Consider the following 21,302-nt stretch of genomic DNA (forward strand, 5'->3'; position numbering starts at 1 on the left):
AGGGTCCGCCCGTGAAGTCGTGCAAGGAAAGGGTGGAGTGAAACCCCAGGTGGCCTTACATCTTCCTAGGAAACTCGCGGAAGCTGTTACATAGTTTCTGTAGCTATCCCGGCACCTTTCTCAAAGGTCGTGACAAGGAAGCCCTGAGAACGCTGCTCTGCTTCTGTCCAGGACGGTCCCAGGGGACGTGTCACTTGGAAGAGGCAGCGGAAAGTCTGCATGGTGGAACACCTGGGCTGTCCCTGTCTCCCCAGAAGAGCAGCCGGACCAGCCAGGACCCCAGCTTCCTCCCATTAGGGTCACGCCTGCCCAGGTGCGGCGAGATGCGGGGAGACTCCGGGCACCGGGCCTGACAGCTGTGGGGGATGAGGGGGAGGAGCAGCCAGAGCTGGGAGGGAGGATCCTGCGAGGGGAGCCACGACCTTTGGCAGGAACACAGCCACGCTGTGCCGATCTCACCGAGATGGAACCGAGACAACACCAGGCCTCTGTCCTGGGCAGCCCCCTGTCAGGGCCCCTCATTGGCGAGCCCCCGCTGAAGTTCCGGGCCTGGGGGCCCAGCCGATGTCCCCATACACGATGAATGAGCAGAGAGAGGATAGGAGGGACCCCTAGAAATGCCGGTGACCTTCGGATGCCAAGAAGTTCAAAGTCAGCAGGATTGGAGGCTCTCTATCTGTCCCCTGTCCATCCTTAAGGTCAATATAGCAAAGATGCCCTTTAAGATGCTCACAGCATCTTATTTATAATGTCAAGCCTGGGCCCTGGCCGGGTAGCTCAGTGGTAGAACATCAGCTCGGCGTGTGGAAGTCCCGGGTTCAATTCCCGGCCAGGGCACACAGGAGAAGTGACCATCTGCTTCTCCACCCTTCCCCCTCTCCTTCCTCTCTGTCTCTCTCTTCCCCTCCCGCAGCCAAGGCTCCATTGGAGCAAAGTTGATCCGGGCGCTGAGGATGGCTCCATGGCCTCTGCCTCAGGTGCTAGAATGGCTCTGGTTGCAACAGAGCAACGCCCCAGATGGGCAGAGCATCGCCCCCTGGTGGGCGTGCCAGGTGGATCCTGGTCAGGCGCATGCAGGAGTCTGTCTGACTGCCTCCCCGTTTCCAACTTCAGAAAAATAAAATAAAATAATAATAAAATAAATACATACATACATAAAATATCAAGCCTGCTTATCATAAACCCAGAGGCAAGGGTGAAAACCCACACTAACTCCCCCAAAACAGCACCTCTGACACTTAACCCTTCCACTGGGGCTCACCTCCTCAAGCGACCCGTCTGGCAGGGAAAGCGTGAAACGTCACCTTGGAGACGTGTCCGTGCCCACCTTAGTCACCACCTGCTGCGTGGCCTGACTGCTTAGCTACTCACCGTGGGCCCCCACCCCCTAGAATGTATGCAATAACATCCGCACCTTGCTAACTCACCCAAGACTGGGTGACAGAAAGCAGTTTAATTTTTGGAGAAAAATGCATAGATGGGGCAATTTACACCTCAGGCTCAAAGGCTGCGTCCTCCCGTGAGCTCACTGGGCACAGCATGGTGTCACCAAGTTCACACCCAAGAGAGGGTCCCCAGCGGCCCTCTGGCAGCCGCCACGCCTCCTGGGAGAACTTCACTGAGCCCCAGTGAGGACAGGCCCAGCCCCGTGACGGTCCCTCCATGTCCCCCGGCACGGCCGCCACCACCCCCCACCCCAGCGTGCTCCGCCCTCCGCCCACTCCCAGGAGCCGGTGGGCCGTACCCAGCACCAGGTGTAAGGTGAGCATCCCTCCACCACAGCCACCCCATCCCGGTGTCTCCCCAGTTCCTGTTTCCCCTCTGGCTTGTTTCATTCCTCTGAGTCCAGAGCAGCAGAAGGGGTGACAAGTCAGGCAGGGGCAGGCACACTTGGGGACTCAGTGTGTGCCCGGGTATAGGAGGCGAGGCCACACGTGGCACCAATCCTCTCCTGCACGACTCCCACGGGCTTTGCCAGGTGGGTACTCTGAGGCGTGTCCAGCTCCCGGTCCCCTCCAGAAACCAGCCGGCGTCAACAGAGGGTCAGAATCAGGTGTCACCGTCCACACGGAGCTGGCAGTGGCTGACCCTGAGGACCCGCCGGGACCGGGCCTGGGGGTGGGGGCGTCTCCCTGGCGGGTCCTCCCGGAGGGGCTGCTTCTAGCGGGCGCAGCACTTGGCCGGCCCCGTGGGCCCCTGGTTCAGGCCCAGCCGGGCACCTCCCCGAGGCCCCTGGCTCTCCTTCCTCTCTGCCCTCTGCAGCAGTTCCCGGGCTGTGGGCACAGAAGGAGGGCGGTTGGGGTGCAGGGTCTGCTGCACGCGGGCACCCCCAGGGCTCCGCCCCTCCCTGACGTTTTCCGGGAGACACGAAACCAGGTCCCGACCCTCCTGCTCACCTTCCCATCCCCAGTGACCTCCTGCTGGGTCCCAGGGTGCCCGAAACGAAGACCGGAGCAGGCAGAGCAGCGATGCCCCCACCCCCCACCCCCTCACCCCCACCCCCGCCCTCCTGGGCCCGTCACTCACCCAGGGCGTTGAAGACCTCGGTCACCTGCTGGTTGAGTCGGGCCGAGGTTTCCATGAACAGCAAGCTCTGACTCTCGGCAAACTCCTTCCCCTCCTGAGGAAAACGGCCATGGAACCCCCTCATTACTCGTGGGAAGGGTTTCCTGAGAATGCTCGTGGCCGCCTCTTTCTCCTTCAAGTGCGCAATAGTTGCACGTGGCTCTAGTCCTTACATTGCAGGCCCCTGGCCCCTCCCCTGCCAGATTGTCCTCGAGGACCCGCAGGAGGGGGTCCACGGTGACCTCACCCCCCACCCTCCACCCCGGAGAATGAGCAGAGGTCTTGGCTTCTAAATTCATTCTCCAATTGAAGGAGCCCTTGGGGGGGGGGGGGGCTGGTTCTGGGCCGGGGCGCAGGAAGGACAGATTGAGCCAGGAACAGCGCGGCGGGCCAGGGAGTAACAGGCACGCTGGAGGGAGCTCGCTCAGCGGCCAGACCTGCGGGCAGACCCCTCAGCCCCCAGGAACATCCGAGCAGGATCCAGGGGCACCTCGTAGTGTTGTAAGGACTTTCGTTTCGGGATTTGGTCGCTGCCCTGGGGTTATGTAACATGTTAACATTGGGGGAAGGGCAGAACGGGACTTTCTGTACTATTTTTGCAACATTTTATTTTTTGTAATTGTGAATTTATTTTTAAATGAAACGCCAACGTAATTCATTTTTTAAATGTGCTGGCTCAGGGCAGCTCGCCTCTGCCCCAGCCCAGGGCCCTGCTGGCTCCCGACCCGATGCCAGCTGGCGTCTGCAGCAATACGCCCGCCCCCCATCCCAATGCCCGGCGGTGCTAAGTGGGGGCAAAAGATGAAGAAGACAGGGTGGTGACCTGGGGCCGGGGCCCTGGGGGGACCACAGCCCAGGCCCCGGAGTGGCTGCTCCCGTGCAGTCTAATCACCAGGTCTCCCTGTCACAGGCGGCTGGGAGGGGCCAAGCGCAGGGGTGCTGGGAAGGCAGAGACAGAGCTGTCGCTGCCCCGGGCCCCTCCCACCCCGAGAGCTGAGCTGCCGCCTCCGGGGCTCTCTCTGCCCAGGCCCCGGGGACCCAGTTCCTCCTGACCTTGCCTCCCAGGGCGCTTTCTAATCCATTCCGGTCCCCAGGGACGCAGAACCCACCAGGGACTCACTGCTACCCAGAATAAGGGCCTCGAGCCTCAATGCCCCACATGGGGTCTCCGCCTCCAAGCCCGAATGCCTCCCAGGGAGGCCTCCTGCCCTCCCTCCCCCCAGGGAGCCCTGCACCCCCACCCCATCCCTCCGCCTGTCACACTCCTGGGCTCCCCTCTTTCCCTGACCAAAGCCTTTCCAGAAATCCACCCACACGTGCATCTAATACTCAGACACACACACACACACACACACACACACACACAGACACACACACACACCGACACACACACACACACAGACACACACACACACACACACACCCCTCCAGAACCCTTGCCCCCTGCCCACATCTCCCTGAGCACTTTCTCTGCTGTAGGTCCTTTCACAGAATAATGACAGCTTTTTTTTAATTCAGTGAGGGGTGGGGGGAGGCAGAGATAGACTCCCACATGCACCCCAACCAGGATCTACCCAGCAAGCTCACTAGAGGGCGATGCTCTGCCCATCAGGGGCGTTGCTCTGTTGCTCAGCAACTGAGCTCTTCTTAGTGCCTGAGGCAGAGGCCTTGGAGCCATCCTCAGCACCTGGGCTAACTTTACTCCAATTGAGCCTTGGCTGCAGAAGAAGAAGAGAGAGATGGAGAGAGAGAAAGAAAGAGAGAGAGAAGGGGAGGGTGGAGAAGCAGATGGGCTCTTCTCCTGTGTGCCCTGACTAGGAATTGAACCTGGGACATCCACATGCTGAGCCGACGCTCTACCACTCAGCCAACTGTCCAGGACTCAGCTTTTTTTATTTTCTGTCCTTGCTCAGTTCCTAACAGAGAAATTCTACACTTCTTCAGTGACATCCTGAACACAAGGGGAAAGATCTGAAAACCCACATCACTCAGTGCGGAATGGAGGGGTGGAAAGGGTCGTGGCTTCCTCATGACCCCGCGGAACCTGGGCGGGCCCCCCGTTTCCCGTGTGACGCAGGTGAGACACTTTGCCAGCCCTCAGGACAGTGTCTGGGGGCCTCCCCACTCCCCACACCTGGGAGTGACTGTCTCTAGGTCTGACCTTTCTGGAAAAGACTGGAAGTCTCTGCCCAAAAAAGAAACCAAAGCAAAAGTGTATGCGTAAGTGTTGGTGAACGGGCGTGTGCGTGCGGTGCTGGGTGTGTGGCAGGCGCATGTGTGGGTGGGCGGGGCTGTGCACGCACACGTGTTGCATGAATGTGTGTGCCTGAGTGGGTGTGCATGTTTCGAGGCCACTCTCTTCTCCTGGTGACGCGATGACCCGCGCCCGGTCCTACCTCGAACGTCACCTCCCGCTCCTCGCTGAGGTCCGTCTTGTTGCCAACCAGCACCACCACGATCTCCCCGGGAGGGAACTCCTTCTCCAGGTCCTTCAGCCACTGCTGAGCCCCGAGGAAGGAGGCCTGGGAAAGGGGCGGAAATGGACGTCAGACCAGACGGACGGGCAGCTCCCACCAGCTATCCCGGGAGAGAAAAACCGGATGTTGGTAGCCACGTTGTCTAAAAGGTCACATGATCCCATTGCCCATATGACAGCCCGCCCACCCCCGAGGGCTGCTTTGTCCCTTGAGGGGGGCATCTGTCCTTTTTCTGACCTCGGGGGGTCTGGGCCACTAGCAGTGCCCAGGAGGCGGGACAGCACCCGGCAGATCAGGAAGCAGGGCCCCTGGCCTGGGCCCCACGTAGCCCCCTTCCTGCTACAGCAAAGCTGACCAAGTCCGCCTGCTTCCGAGAACCCCCTTCCCTTGCTGCTCACCCGCCCCACCCCGCCCTGCTCCCACCGCACCGCAGCAGGGCTAACCCCTGCTGCTGCCTCCACCTCTCTGCAGCCTTCCTGCAGGAAGCCCCACCACACACACACACACACACACACACACACACACACCCTCAGGGCTGGTTCGGTGGCCTTCCCAGACCGCCCTTCCCTTCCACTCCAGGTGTCTGCTCACTCGTGTTCGCTCCTGCCCGGTGGTGCTCTGTGTGTGGGCTGTGCGGCCAGCGGCTGCGTCCGCCCTGTTTCTGTGACACCCCCTCCCCAACTCAGGGGGCACTCACGGAGTCCTAACGGGGGTGGTTCAGGGTATTCTGGGAAGGCTACAAACCCAACCACGCAGGAGAAGGAGTTGGTTGTCAGGGAGGGCTTCCTGAAGGAGGTGACCCACTTCCGCTGCACTGTTCTCTACTGGTGGTCGGGATGTCACCACAAAGCGCTGGGACAGGCCAGTCACACAGTGCCCTCGGCAGACAGAGGCTGGGAAGGGGGCTTGGGAGTGGAGACCCGCCCCGAGGTGAGCCTCACCTTGCTGGTGATGTCGTACACCAGCAGGGCAGCGTGGGCGCCCCTGAAGTAGAGGTGGCAGATGCTGTGGTACTTCTCCTGGCCAGCTGTGTCCCAGATCTCAAACTTCAGAGACGTGGCGCCCAGTTCCAGCTCCTTTGTGAAGAACGCACCTGAGACGCGGGGCCCAGAGGAAGCTTTATGGAGCGGACCAGTCTTCACCCACCGCTCAGGCCGGGCCAGCACGAGCCCCGGGCCCAGCAAGCCCATCAGAGACACGCGCTCCCTGTCGCCCACGACCGATCGGGAAGGCTGAGCAGACACCTGCTCTGGAAGGTGGCAGTTCCCACCAAAAGCCAAGTGTCCACAAGTCATTTGCTGCAGACCCTTTATCGATTATGCAGAGGCTTTGGGTGGGAAGGTCAAGTCTCTGGGTCCTAATTCTAACATCTGAGCTTTCTCTGCCAAAACAGTGTGATTTTCAAACCGTGGTTTGGTAGCACCAGGATGCACCACCCCCATAGTGGGTAGGGTGTGTCACACACAGAACAAGACAGGGGACGAGGAAGGGACAGGAGAGGGCCACAGGTAGGGCTCCAGTTAAAGCTGATGCTGGTTTATATTGTGGCCCCAGTTACAGCACAAATCAGGTATCCTTCCCCCTCTGGTCCCACCGCAAACCTCAACGCAGGTGGCCCGGCCACAGGGGACACTTCCAGCCCTGCTCCCTAGCTGAGAGGTCAGCTCATTCTCTCTCTCTCTCTCTCTCTCTCTGGAGGCTTCCGAAAGCCACAATGCCTTCCACTAGGTGAGCGGAATAGACCCTGCCTGGTCAATGAACAACATGGAGTTAACTGGAGGAGCCCCAACGGGATAGCTCGGTCAGTTAGAGAGTCATCCTGAGATGCAAAGGTTGCAGGTTTGATGCCCGGTCAGGACACATAGAGAAATAGATGGATGTTTCTGTCTCTCTCTCTTTCTCTCCCTCTTTTTTCCTCTCTAAAATTAATAAATATTTTTTAAAGAATTAACTGGGGTATTTTATTGCCCCAAATTAAAAAGTGCCTCTAATATATGTTAACAAAATCCTTTTTTTTTTAACTAATTTAAGCCTACTTGTAGCAGTCATTACAAGCAGAAGGGAATGCAAAATGGATGACTTCCCGGGGGCACGGTGGGTCAGTAAGTCCTTAGTTTGGAGGGGCAGGGGGCCAGGGGCAAAGTGGGCCACGTTTGTTAGCGGTTTCCCTTCCCACACCAGGCCCCGTCCAGCTGGGGTTCATTCTGGGCTCCACTCGCAAATACGCAGGCGACCACTAGATGTCACCATCCCTCCAAAGGAAGTCACTAAGAAAGCGTCGAGCGGAGATGGGCACAGCTCCCCTGCAGGGACGGGCTGCCTTCCTGGTGACTGGGGGTGCCCAGGAGCTCCGAGGTATTTGTGGTCTCCCCCCAACACGTGGTTGAGTCCCCGGGGCTGCGCTCACTCAGGGTTCCCAGTCTGACTCAGCTTCGGGTCTGTCTGCCACAATTCCAGGTCCTCCACCTGCTTCCGAACGGGGTACTCTGCCCAGCCCGTGAACTGTTCAGGGGAGCCGTGCCCCGTGCTGGTCGTCCCCCACCACGGAGCCACCCCCAACAGTCACCCACGCATCCAGACCCTCTGGAGGGGGCCCAGGGACCCCAACCTTCCAGAAGGCTGGAGCATCTCGGAGCTGCCCGGCCCTGAAGGCCCCACCCTGCTCCCAGGAGTGTGGGGTGGGGGGTCTGAGGAAAAGGGGGTCATGACACGGTAATTCATGACTTAAGACATCCCTAAGTCCGTCTTCACGGAGAGGCCGCCACAGGGGCGCCCCCACCCCAAGGCACAGGGGGCAGCGTGGAGATGTAGCCATCAGTTCCTTCAGCTCCCATTTACCCAGCGCCCCTGCTGCCCGGGTGCTTGGCCCCCACCCCCTCCGAGACCTCCCAGCAGCCTCTCAGGGAGGAGGGGGCGCCCTCCTCGCTCTGCCGCTCTGCTCCCCCACTCACCCCCACCCCGTGAACAGACGCAGGTTTTCTTAGTCAAGCCCACACCGTGCCTGAGAGGGAAGCCCGGGGCGTGCCGTCGAGGGGCTTTGCGTTGCACGGACTTTCACAGGCACCGAGGGGAGGGAGCGACTGTGGTCCACTTCCTCATCTGCAAAGGGGGAATGTCCACGTCTCTAATGGCACGGTCACTAAAGTAATATAGACTACATAAAATAGAGTGCTAATCAACATATTGTGATAATAGTTTTATATGCATTTGATGATAAAGTAATAACCATAGTGTCCACCTGCGAAGGTTGCAGCATCACACAGGTGCACAGGGGGACACGTGGAGCAGACCCCGAGATGTGAGGAAGTGGAGACCGTGAAGGTTGCAGCATCACACAGGTGCACAGGGGGACACGTGGACCAGACCCCGAGATGTACGGAAGTGGAGACCCTCGCCCCCACCCAGGACTCAGCTGCTACAGCAAAGGGAGGTCGCCCACCTCCACGTCCCCAGTGCCCAGCACAGCTCCGGGCACAGAGCCAGTGCTCAGTAAACCCGTGCGGGCCCCGTGGGGGGGTGTCAGGCTGAATTAAGAAGGGGGGCTGGAGTGCTGAGAGCCACCGGGCTGGTCTAGTCTGGCTGTCCTCTGCCTCCTCCGTCCACACTCCCCGCTACGATGCCGGAGACACCGGAGTGGGAGCCAGGGCGCAAAGCACCAGCCCAGGGCAGAGGCAGAGCCCCGGCTGTGGGGCGGGGTCTTCCCCTGGGAGGGAGGAGGTGGGCTCCAGGGCTGGGGGAGGACCTGTTTCAGGGGAACGGGGTGGGGGTTGAGGGGGGGACACGGCTGTTTGACTCGCTACAGAATCCTCCACACCTCCCGGGGGCCTGGGACGGGCCTCGCCCAACAGATGCCGGACCAGCCAGTGAACGATGGAGCTCAGACCAGCAGGGGCTCCTCCATTCACCTTTGAACAGGAAGCCGGGATGCACAGCGCGGTGCCTTCCCCCACGCCGCTGCTGCCCCCCAGGAGGCCTGGCACAGAGAGCACGCGGCGTTTTCCTATGCTGGGTGGGAAGGCGGCATTTTCGCCCCCTCGCTGGACGTGAAGGAAGCCGACCGCCCAACAGACTACATGGACTTTTACCTCCGGAAGCCCAGCCCTGGGGTCCTCTTTAACAAACAGGCACAGTGAGGGGGTCCCCCCGCTGCCCCCCATGCCCCATCCAGGCCAGGCTGGCAAACCGGGTCCGGGCAGGAAGGAGACTGCTCAGAGGGAACCTGCCCAGGGAGGGCTATTAGCACAGGGCGACGATGAGGGTGAAAGGCCAGCGTGGCCAGGTGGCTGAGTGTCAGAGCCTGTGGGGACTTTCTGAGCTCCCGCCCCCGGCACCATCTCACCCCCCCCCCCCAACCAACCACTGTGAGCCAGAGTCGCTGACCCTGACGTCCACCCCCGCAGGCTCCGCTGAGCTCCAGATGCTGCACATGTCTGCCCAACAGAGACCTCATCCCCGCCCTGCCCGGCCGGTGACGCCCAAGGCTGCAGGCCAGTGTCCACCCCCCGTGTCCCCCCACCTCGATCGCTGCCCTGGTTCCTCCCCTGGGAGACTAACTGAGGCTGCAGGCCAGCGTCCGCCCCCCGTGTCCCCCCACCTCGATCGCTGCCCTGGTTCCTCCCCTGGGAGACTAACCGAGGCTGCAGGTCAGCGTCCGCCCCCCGTGTCCCCCCACCGCGATCGCTGCCCTGATTGAGACTAACCCCGGCCGTCAGCTCCCGTCACTTACATCCCACGGTCGGCAGGATGTTCTTGAAGTCGTTCCTCACGTAGCGGAGAGCCAGGCTGGACTTGCCCACAGAGCCACTGCCCAGGAGGACCAGCTTGAACACGTAGGGCTGCCCACCCTCGGGCCGGGGGGCCCTGTCCACCTGCGCCATGCCCTGCGGAGACACACAGCAACCGAAGGAGGTCCACCCTCAGCCGCCGACAAACCTTAGCGCGTGCACCCGGGAGCACTGCTTCCCAGGGCAGACAGCCTGGGACAGACCGACGGACAAACGGACGGGGCTCCACGTCAGAGGCCCAGCTCCACTCTGTCCGCCGCCGCCTCCTCTGCAAAGCGAGGCCCCAGAGCTCTGCGGTGGGCAATGCCGTGCGCAGCTGTGCGGGGGCAGCATCTCGGTGCTGTCGGCAGGGACAAGGGGACAACCAACGGCCGCGCCCCCTGAGCAGCGACCACGGCGGGCCTGTCATAACATGGGCTGATGGTCCTCACTCCACTAATCCTTCCTTCTTCCAAAAAGTATCTGAAACACACGGGAGGTAACGTGTTCCCTCTGTGTGGACGTGGATTAAAGTGGGCATTTCACCAAAAAAGGAAAAAAATCTACCTAAAAAGGTTGGTGTTCCCAGGATGTCAAAGCAGGTCAGCCTTCCCAGGGTACCCCCAGCCTCAGACCCCACCCTGAGGCGCCCTGGAGGAAAACCCTCTGTGAGCAGAGTAACCGGGCACACCTTCAGGATGCGATGTGTCCATTCTGGAAAATGTCGGGCTCAGAGCACAGCGGAGAGAAAGGAGGCCGTCCCACGGGCCTCGTGCGTCCCCCACCACAAAGGTCAGTTGAAAGCCAGTCCCAGACACAGTTATTTCGTCGGTGAATCCCAGTGCACGCCTATTCACTCTTTCTCCCTTACACTGCGCTCATTGGAGGAGTCACAGCGGCCTGGGGTGTCCTGGTCTGGGTTTGCTGACTGCATCCTGGTCGTCACTGACCGTGTTCCCGCGAACCCTGTCTCTGCTATCGCGTGGTGGTTCAGAACAGACGTCCAATCCCACACGGGCTGTTGTTTTTGACACGAATGCTTCATGAGTGTGGTGGGAATTTCTTGGGAGGCAAACCATACCCAGGGGTGAAGGAACAAGAGAGGAAATCACACGGTACAGTGGAAACGAGTGGAAAAGCAAATGACCCATGGAAACATCGGTGTTTTGACATTTTTTGCCTGAGCAGAGGACAGATTTCTTCGAGCCACAGACAGAAGAGGAGTGACTTGGGAGGGAGGCAGGGTCTCAGCTGAGAATGAGCTGGGGTTCAGGCTCCGGGAGCAACGTGGCCGAGACCCACCCAAGCCCGCAAGGTCCTGTCAGCTTATCAGTGTCGGGGTGTCATGAGCGCCCTGGGTCCCTGCCTTCCACAGAGCCACCGCCACCCAGCGAGGGTCCTGGAGGGGCCCATCTGCTCTGCAAGAACCCACCCACCCGTGCAAGAACCCGAAGCCTTTCATTCGTTCCTCAGATTTCTGACCCACTGGTAGAAAATTAAACTCCGAAGGCAAAGTGAAATGAACAGTACAAAGAACCAGAAAAACACCTGAGTGGGGCCTCCAGGGGTGACGTTTACAGCCCTGGTGACTCAGCAAGTCCAGAGCGCCAAGCGAAGCCCCAGCTGCGATAACAAGGTGTCCTCTCAAAGTCCAGTGTCGCCAGAGACTGTCTACAACCCACTGCAAACAAGCGGGGGGGGGCCTCCAGGGAGGGGGCCTGTGGGATCTAGATCCCGGTCCAGCCCAGCAGCCCTCCTTGTCCTCGATCACATGTCCAGTCCCCAAAAATAGCAGCTAACAACATAGACGTCATGGGGCCGACAGTGCCCGGTTCCTCTTCCCCAGGGACATTGTCTCAGTTTTAAACTCCACCTTCATCCTTAGAACCTTTTCTTTTTTTTAATGACTCACCTCTCTCCATGAAATCATAGAGATTTCATGTCTATGATTATTTTGTTAACATTGTATCTCTCCCGCAGGGCTGTAGCCACAAACGAGCACAAGGACTGTATTCATTGAGCATACAGTAGGTGCCCAATAACGAGGTCATAAACGTGCACGGGACTGACTTGGCAAGAAGCCCCCACAGGACAGACACGTCGTTTCTGGGGCGTGGTCGGCACAGCCAGGCGCACGCACCCCCGCTAGCTCGGCAAGCGGCGAGCCGGTGTCGCAAAGACGCCAAACAGGACGGCCTCTAGCTGCTCAGCTGGGGTGGCGGGACGAGCAGAAAGTCTCTCACTTTACGGACACCTTGGGCGGGTGCTCGGGCGAGGGGTGGGCGCCGTCACCACCGGGGCTGCACAGAGCCTCCTATGGAAGCTGCGCTGGAGGTCTCAGGGGCCCCCCCGTGTGACCACCCCATTCCTGAGAGGCCCGGCAGGGCTTTAGGATTGGCAGGACAGGGGGCCAGACAGCCACCTTCACACCCACACTGGACATGCCAGACCCGGCGGGATGTCAGCCACTTGAGATTCCCACACCCAGAGGTAGATTTAACGGCAGGAGCATCGGGCTCACGCCCTGGGCCCCGACCTCTGAAGGGCCCCGCAAAACCCCAACTTGACACTTTTTTCTAATGTAAGGGGCCCAATATTTTCTTCTGCGCCCAGGTCCTCAACCGACCTTAATCCACCTCTGCACACACCCACACTGCAGTGTGCCCCCCTGCCCAGGAGCCACAGGCCTGGACCCATCGGCCAGAGGACCGCCGCCTCTATCGCATGTCCGGATTTATAAACTGCTTCTCCACTCCACCCCCCACCCCCATCCCCTCACCCCCCACCCTCCCATCCCCCCACCCCCCACCCCACCCCGTCCCTGAGCTCAGAGAAACAGGAAGCAGTGTGATGGTCACCGGAGGCTGGGAGAAAGGGGGAGATAGGGTCAAACAGTAGAAACTTCCAGTTATAAGAGGAATAAATTCTGGGGGAGGGGGTCTAACAGACAGCATGGAGTTCATGGCTAACAATACTGTATTATATACCTGGAGGTTGCTAACAGAGTGGATACTAAATACTCTCACCACAGACAAAAAAAGAAAGAAAGAAGGAAAGAAAGAAAGAAAGAAAGAAAGAAAGAAAGAAAGAAAGAAAGAAAGAAAGGAAGGAAGGAAGGAAGGAAGGAGGGAGGGGAGGGAGGGAGGGAGGGAGGGAGAGGGAGAGAGAGAGAGAGAGAGAGAGAAGGAAGGAAGGAAGGGAGGGAGGGAGGGAGGGAGGGAGGGAGGAAGGAAGGAAAGAAAGAAAGAAAGAAAGAAAGAAAGAAAGAAGGAAGGAAGGAAGGAAGGAAGGAAGGAAGGAAGGAAGGAAGGAAGGAAGGAAGGAAGGAAGGAAGGAAGGAAAGAAAGAAAGAAAAAATAGCAATTAAGTAACAGGTTTGAAGTGTTAGTTAATGCAATACATAAATGTATCGGATCAACATGTTACACACCCTAACCTGACACAATCTTACAATTACATCCACCTGAAATGAAGCCAAGAGAAGGGAAAACTCTTCAGAATGGAGTTTCCCAGCTTTCGGTGCCAAACCGGCTCACACCTTGCTTCTGGCTGGAAGGGCTTAGTCCCTCAACTTGTACTGTGACTTCATTAGAAAGTTCTGACACCCCCACAGCGATGTGTCCTCGCGTGCTGAAGACACTCCTTCGAGTTTTCCTCGCTATCTTTGAATCTCGATTAATAAAACCCTTCTTGAGTCCAGAAACTCATGAGCCTCAAATGTGTTTGAATTAACCAAAATGGGTAAGATATGAATGCGTGTACCACTCCTAAAATGCCACACGCCAGTGCCTTACTCCGTTGGCAACAATACATCTCTTTGTTTAAAAGCATTATTTACTCTACGACAAACATATCACTGTCGATGTGAAAAATTAAATCACTCATAATCCTATACCCTTAATACAACGAGGAAAAGCATTTTGCCTACTTTCTACTAGTTTTTTTTTTTAATGAATCTTAAACACAAACAAACCAAAGCCCAGAGTTTTAACACCCGCTTTGGTCTCCCACCTTTAGAAAAACATGGGTCGAAGGCAGTTTCCACACTGCTCCACCCGCACCTTCTACACGTTTAGTGACCGCGGGACATTCCCACAGCTATTGCAAGCTGCCGAGCCATTTTCTTACTACTGGATCTCTATTAGGTTTTAATTCTTTTTTTTTTTCTGTAATGAATCAGGCTCAGTAAGCATTTTTTATGTGTAATTTGTGTGTGTGTGTGTGTGTGATTACAGGTTGTAAGCTTTCAATTATCAGAAGTTGAAGCCCTCTGTTCAGAAAGAAAATGGAAAACGTGAAGCCTGACCCCACCTCCAGCTTTTAATCAAGGTGGGCTCTTTGAAGTCTTTCTAAAGACACAGAGACGCTCTCAGGGACCCGGTGCTCGTGAGTAGGGTTCACAGACACGCCCGCTCTAGCACCTGGATGTGGACCTTTCACTTCTGACCAGTCCATCTCCCGTCCACAAAGGAAAAAGAAAGGACTGCAAACCCTAACTCACCTTTTCGGGGCTGCGGGGCCTCCCAGGGAAGGATCTGGCTTGCTGACTCTATTGTCCCTCGTGTGTGGGGCCTTCCCCAGTCAGTGAAGCACGCTGAGATTATGGGGCTGTTCACTCCGACGTTACTTTATTGACAGAACATCTGAACCCTTCCTCACTAAAAGCACTTGACCTGCAAGGCCTGTCGCTGGAATTTAAACATGAACCTCCTTCCAGGACCCTGACCTCCCAAGCCACCTGAGTCCAAACTGGGCATGGCGGCCCTCATTAGAACTCCTCCCCCCTCCTCACGGTGCCCTTTTGGTGGGTACAGGAACAGACACACCGACACACACTAAGAGACACACAGTCACTCACACACAGAGATATACACAAACATGCAGACACAAACACACACTAACGCAAACAGGTGCACACATAGGCAGACACGGATATGCACACACACACACACACACAGAGACAGACGCAGACACTCGGCCAAGTGCACAGAAGTTTAAACAATGACTCACGTGTTCTCAGGCCTGGTCACTTCCAGGGAGCTGGACAGCTCGTCATCACCAGGTCCTGCAGGGCCCCTGCCTGTCCCCCTCTGTCCTGGGGAAAGGTCAGCTGGCTTCCTCACCGGGCCGCTGGGCGGAGGCCGAGGCAGCTGGGCGGGCGGAGGCTGGGCTTCTGCAGAGACTGGGTGGGAGCAGCCCAGTCCTCGGCCCCCAGCCCCTGAGTCAGACCACGTCCTTCTGCCAGGATTCCCAGGGCAAGGTCCTCCAGTCATGTGGTCTCCTGGGGTAGGAGCCGGGTGGAGGCTGGACCTTAGAGCCGCCCACAGGAGCACCTGGGCACTCAGCCGGAAGTGAGTTCGCTGTCACCCAGCGCTGCTGTGTTCCTGAGCCTCGGAAGGGCTCCTTCCAGCACCTCCCCCTGCTCCATCCTGGGGCTGCGGGCAGCTTTGCCCGCCGGATGCTGGCAACCCAGGAGAGAAGGTGTTTCAGGCATGTGGACGCAGTCCTGCCAGACAGCTGGGAGCCAGGCCCTGCAGGCCTGCACCTGGGAACCAAGGCCAGCCAGCGGGGCCGGTTCAGAGTCAGAGGACAGGTCCTGGTTGGGTGTCACTCAGGGGCTGGGCGCTGTGGGTCTCTAATGCCATCCACCATCTTTGTCACCCTCCAACCTGTGTTCCTCTGAAGAGCCACCACAGGCAGGATCTCAGGAGCCACGGCAGAATCCTGCCTGCCCAGGACCTGACCCAAGCACCCGGGGAGGGAACACTGGCCAGGTGACACACAGTGAGCCCGCACAGGCAACCTCGGCGACGGCCGACCCCAAACCACCGCATGAGACATGAGACCTCCCACCTCCAAGGGCCCAGGAGCACCAAGGGGGCTGAACTCAGATACTCAGGGGTCCTGGGGCTCATCACTGCTGTGGTCTCAGGGACACCCTGCCCAGCCTGTAACCTGGTGGGGCTTTTCCTTGTAATCTGCAAGTCACTGCCCCTCTGTCTCCTCACTCCCAGGCGAGGGCATTGGACCAAAGGCTGCGTGCCTCCCTTCACCGCTGGCCACAGTGACCTGGCCCCAGCACACGCGGAAGGAGAAACCTGAGACCTCACGTTTAAATCAGAAGATTCCTTTCCTGTGGCTGTGTGTGTATGTGTGCGTGCATGTGTGTGTGTGCGTATCTGTGTGCATGTGTGTGTGTGTGCGTGCATGTGTGCGCATGTGTGTGCATGCATGCGTGTGTGCGTGTGTGAGTGTGTGCATGTGTGTGCACGTGCATGTGTGCGCGTGCGTGTGCATGTGTTTGTGCGTGCGTGCGTGTGTGTGCGCGCGTGCGTGTGCGTGTGTGTGTGTGTGTGCATGTGTGTGAGAGCAGTGGGGTGTGGTCAGGCTCTGGCACAGACAAACCACCGGGCAGGGAGGATAGAGACACAGCACAGGCACCCTGGCCATAAGCCCACCTGGACGTGGGAATGTCCACACCAGAAACTCACTGTGGGAGTCAGGCAAAAATGATACATAAGCAATCTCCTTGCATGACCACAGCAGCATCATTTGTGCAGGGCTGTACCAACTTCAGACTTGCTCTCTGGGCACTTTACCAAGGCTCCAGTGTCAGCGTCAACAGGGAGCGTTCCCCCCGGGCCCTCAACCGAGCTGCGTGAGCAGGCGGCCCACTCATGCTTCCTCCACTTTCAAAAGAGATGAAAATGAACCCTGGCAGGTGGCTCAGTAGATAGAGCACCATCCTGGAGCCCCCGAGGTCACGGATTTGATGCTTTTCTCCCTTGCCCTCCTTCTCTCTCTCTCTCTCTCTCCCCCCCCCCCAAAGAATGGGGGAAAAAATTTTAAATGCAAAATTACAAATTTTGGAGCTGGGAAGGCCCCTGGAGAGTGTCTGGTCTGAACACCCACGCAGCGTCTGGAGAAGCTCAGCAGAATGCCCCACCAGTGGACTCCTTGCCCCTTGCCAAGAGAGTCCGGTGTGGCTCAGATTGGCAACCCATCTCCTTCCCAGTGGACGTGCCCAGCGCCCAGCGACTGCACTCGGTGGATCTGGGGGTGGGGGGGGCTCCTCTCCCCCTGGGGCTCCCCTCCCCCCGCGGGACTTCCCAGCGGAGAGCAGAGTGTGGCGACTGCACTGGGTGGATCTGGGGGCAGGAGGGGGGGCCTCCTCTCCCCCTGGGGCTCCCCTCCCCCCGCGGGACTCTTCCCCCTGGGGCTCCCCTCCCCCGCGGGACTTCCCAGCAGAGAGCAGAGTGTGGCCAAGGCCCGAACGTCCAGTGTGCTCCTTATCTGAGGTGCAGATCTGTCAGAATGCTCTCCTCTCCCGAGACCTTGGAGATAAGCAGGAATGGTTGCCTGCCTTGCACGAAACCTTCACCCGCACTTATCTCGATGGAAAATTCCAGCAGGGGTTTCTGAACACCGAGTTCTATTTCTCCGCTCAATCCTCAGTGTGGGGCTTGGCTGCTGGCCAGGCTGGGCAGAGCAGGGCAGGGCGAAGTCCTGCCTCGGGGCGCCCAGGGCCAGCAGTAACAGGAGGGGTGCCCACACAGAGGCGGCCACCCCAGGTCCTACAACGCCCTAAAGAAGACACGGGATAGCCTGACCAGGAGGTGGCGCAGGAGGCAGAGCATCGGCCTGGGACACCGAAGACCCAGGAGGACCTCACGGTTAAACCCCGAGGTCGCCGGCTTGAGTGCAGGCTCATCTGGTTTGAGCAAGGCTCACCAGCTTGAGTCCAAGGTCGCTGGCTTGTGCAAGGGGTCACTCGCTCTGCTGTAGCCACCCGGTCAAGGCACATATGAGAAAGCAATCAATGAACAAGTAAGGTGGGACGATGAAGAAGTGATGCTTCTCATCTCTCTCCGTTCCTGTCTGTCTGTCCTTATCTGTCCCTCTCTCAATCTCTCTCAGAAAAAGAAGAAAGAGAGAAAGAAAGAAAGAAAGAAAGAAAGAAAGAAAGAAAGAAAGAAGGAAAGAAAGAGAAAGAAAGAAAGAAAGAAAGAAAGAAAGAAAGAAGAAAGAAAGAAAGAAAAGAAAGGAAGAAAGGAAGAAAGAAAGAAAGAAAGAAAGAAAGAAAGAAAGCAAGCAAGCAAGCAGGCATGGGGTAGAAGAGACCTGTTTACCTGGCCAGGTGGAAGAGGAAGGGTCAAGGGAGGCTCTTCCAGGAGGAAATGCTGACACAAGAATGAATGCAGAAGAAACTTGCCTAAAGGCCGGGAGGGGGAAGGGCTTTCTGAGCAGTGTGAGTGCAGTGTGCGGCCCTGGAGCAGGACACTGTCCCCAAGGGCGTCTGGGGTCGGTGGCCAGAGGGGTGAGGGCAGAGAGGCCTCGTCCAATTCTCCGAAGGTAAGAAACAACCAACAAGAAAGTAAAGCAGCTAACCTTTCATTGAGCACCTACTATGTGCCAGGCACTGTGCAAGTCATTGACTTGGAGCACCTCTTCCTCACAGCCACACCCTGTGGGCCACACGGGAGGGCCCCCAGCTGGCCATCGACCAGCCACGCCCCTCCTTGTGGGTGAGGTATGCGTGGACTCTGCCCTCCTTCATTTCTGCATTGTATCCTGAGACCGCAGAATTCCCCCCCACGGAGCCCGAGCCCACCCCCAGGGCCTGCACGGCCTCCGCACAGGGTCCACCTTCCAGAAAATGCACCATGGGTGTGCAGACCCAGGCCCGCCGGGCCGAGAGGCAGCTGGCAGACAGTGGGCGACATGCTTGGAGAAACAGGAAGACGTGATAAATGAGGCATTTAATATGTTTCCAGACCAGAGCTCGGACACCACGAAGCTGACCCTTCCGCTAACTCAATTTAATGCAACATGAGTTAGCATGCCACTAACATGCCTGATAACACACGGAACAATCTACCCGTACAACACCGGCTGTCTGTCGTGGCCGGGCCTCATTTCTTGTCTCTGTGCGGTAATACGTCTCTAACTTTACAAGTACAGCACTTAGGGATCAATGTTTAGAGCAGAGCCTACGATGGGGTGGGGTGGGGGGACAAACTTGACCATTGTGAGCACGTCCCAGCCCTCCCCACCACGTGCCTTCCGAAGGGACCCCGTCTCCCTAGCCCCTCCCCACCACGTAATTCCGAAGGAACCCCGTCTCCCTAGCCCCTCCCCACCACGTGCCTTCCGAAGGAACCCCGTCTCCCTAGCCCCTCCCCACCACCTGCCTTCCGAAGGAACCCCGTCTCCCTAGCCCCTCCCCACCACCTGCCTTCCGAAGGAACCCCGTCTCCCTAGCCCCTCCCCACCACCTGCCTTCCGAAGGAACCCCGTCTCCCTAGCCCCTCCCCACCACCTGCCTTCCGAAGGAACCCCGTCTCCCTAGCCCCTCCCCACCACCTGCCTTCCGAAGGAACCCCGTCTCCCTAGCCCCTCCCCACCACGTGCCTTCCGAAGGAACCCCGTCTTCCTAGCCCCTCCCCACCACGTAATTCTGAAGGAACCCCGTCTTCCTAGCCCCTCCCCACCACGTAATTCTGAAGGGACCCCGTCTCCCTAGCCCCTCCCCACCACGTAATTCCGAAGGGACCCCGTCTTCCTAGCCCCTCCTCACCACGTGCCTTCCGAAGGAACCCCGTCTCCCTAGCCCCTCCCCACCACGTAATTCTGAAGGAACCCCGTCTTCCTAGCCCCTCCCCACCACATAATTCTGAAGGAACCCCGTCTCCCTAGCCCCTCCCCACCACATAATTCTGAAGGAACCCCGTCTTCCTAGCCCCGCCCCACCACGTGCCTTCCGAAGGAACCCCGTCTCCCTAGCCCCTCCCCACCACGTGCCTTCCGAAGGAACCCCGTCTCCCTAGCCCCTCCCCACCACGTAATTCTGAAGGAACCCCGTCTCCCTAGCCCCTCCCCACCACGTAATTCCGAAGGAACCCCGTCTCCCTAGCCCCTCCCCACCACGTAATTCTGAAGGAACCCCGTCTCCCTAGCCCCTCCCCACCACGTAATTCCGAAGGAACCCCGTCTCCCTAGCCCCTCCCCACCACGTAATTCTGAAGGAACCCCGTCTCCCTAGCCCCTCCCCACCACGTAATTCTGAAGGAACCCCGTCTCCCTAGCCCCTCCCCACCACGTGCCTTCCGAAGGAACCCCGTCTCCCTAGCCCCTCCCCACCACGTGCCTTCCGAAGGAACCCCGTCTCCCTAGCCCCTCCCCACCACGTGCCTTCCGAAGGAACCCCGTCTCCCTAGCCCCTCCCCACCACGTGCCTTCCGAAGGAACCCCCGTCTCCCTAGCCCCTCCCCACCACCTGCCTTCCGAAGGAACCCCGTCTCCCTAGCCCCTCCCCACCACGTGCCTTCCGAAGGAACCCCGTCTCCCTAGCCCCTCCCCACCACGTGCCTTCCGAAGGAACCCCGTCTCCCTAGCCCCTCCCCACCACGTGCCTTCCGAAGGAACCCCGTCTCCCTAGCCCCTCCCCACCACGTAATTCTGAAGGAACCCCGTCTCCCTAGCCCCTCCCCCACCACCTGCCTTCCGAAGGAACCCCGTCTTCCTAGCCCCTCCCCACCACGTGCCTTCCGAAGGAACCCCGTCTTCCTAGCCCCTCCCCACCACGTGCCTTCCGAAGGAACCCCGTCTTCCTAGCCCCTCCCCCACCACCTGCCTTCCGAAGGAACCCCGTCTTCCTAGCCCCTCCCCACCACGTGCCTTCCGAAGGAACCCCGTCTCCCTAGCCCCTCCCCACCACGTGCCTTCCGAAGGAACCCCGTCTCCCTAGCCCCTCCCCACCACGTGCCTTCCGAAGGAACCCCGTCTCCCTAGCCCCTCCCCACCACGTAATTCCGAAGGAACCCCGTCTCCCTAGCCCCTCCCCACCACGTAATTCTGAAGGAACCCCGTCTCCCTAGCCCCTCCCCACCACGTAATTCCGAAGGAACCCCGTCTCCCTAGCCCCTCCCCACCACGTAATTCCGAAGGAACCCCGTCTCCCTAGCCCCTCCCCACCACGCGCTTTCCGAAGGAACCCCGTCTCCCTAGCCCCTCCCCACCACGTGCCTTCCGAAGGGACCCCGTCTCCCTAGCCCCTCCCCACCACGTGCCTTCCGAAGGAACCCCGTCTTCCTAGCCCCTCCCCACCACGCGCCTTCCGAAGGGACCCCGTCTCCCTAGCCCCTCCCCACCACGTAATTCCGAAGGAACCCCGTCTCCCTAGCCCCTCCCCACCACGCGCTTTCCGAAGGAACCCCGTCTCCCTAGCCCCTCCCCACCACGTAATTCTGAAGGAACCCCGTCTTCCTAGCCCCTCCCCACCACCTGCCTTCCGAAGGGACCCCGTTTTCCTAGCCCCTCCCCGCTGCCCCGTCCCAGGAGCAGTCTCTGCAGCCCAGCCTGGTTCTGGGCCTCCTGGGGCTGAGCTGACTTGGGGGAGTGGGTGGTGAGGCAGGGATGGAGAGGAGGAGGGGGCGGGGGACCCCCAGGGCAGAGGGCCAGCACCTGTTTCTCCACACGGTGCTGCTCAGTGGGTCTG

General features: G+C 59.0%; 1 protein-coding gene across 2 annotated transcripts; it reads right to left on the reverse strand.

Moving 5' to 3' along the window:
- Positions 1 to 1,419: 1,419 nt before the first annotated feature.
- RAB17 (RAB17, member RAS oncogene family) lies at positions 1,420 to 15,846 on the reverse strand. Of its 2 annotated transcripts, XM_066345616.1 has the most exons (6): positions 14,816 to 15,148; positions 9,769 to 9,922; positions 5,984 to 6,135; positions 4,962 to 5,087; positions 2,527 to 2,620; positions 1,420 to 2,273 (listed from the first exon to the last, which is right to left on the reverse strand). In XM_066345616.1, the coding sequence occupies exons 2-6, from the start codon at positions 9,917 to 9,919 to the stop codon at positions 2,161 to 2,163; spliced, it is 636 nt and encodes a 211-aa protein (XP_066201713.1). In that variant the 5' UTR covers positions 9,920 to 9,922; positions 14,816 to 15,148; the 3' UTR covers positions 1,420 to 2,160. The 2 variants fall into 2 exon arrangements, with proteins under 2 accessions (XP_066201713.1, XP_066201714.1); XM_066345617.1 differs by lacking the exons at positions 1,420 to 2,273; positions 2,527 to 2,620 and adding an exon at positions 4,052 to 4,283 and having other exon boundaries at positions 14,816 to 15,846.
- Positions 15,847 to 21,302: the final 5,456 nt, after the last annotated feature.

The sequence above is a fragment of the Saccopteryx leptura genome, chromosome 7 (genome assembly GCF_036850995.1).
Source record: "Saccopteryx leptura isolate mSacLep1 chromosome 7, mSacLep1_pri_phased_curated, whole genome shotgun sequence".
In the NCBI taxonomy this organism is placed as follows: Eukaryota; Metazoa; Chordata; class Mammalia; order Chiroptera; family Emballonuridae; genus Saccopteryx; species Saccopteryx leptura.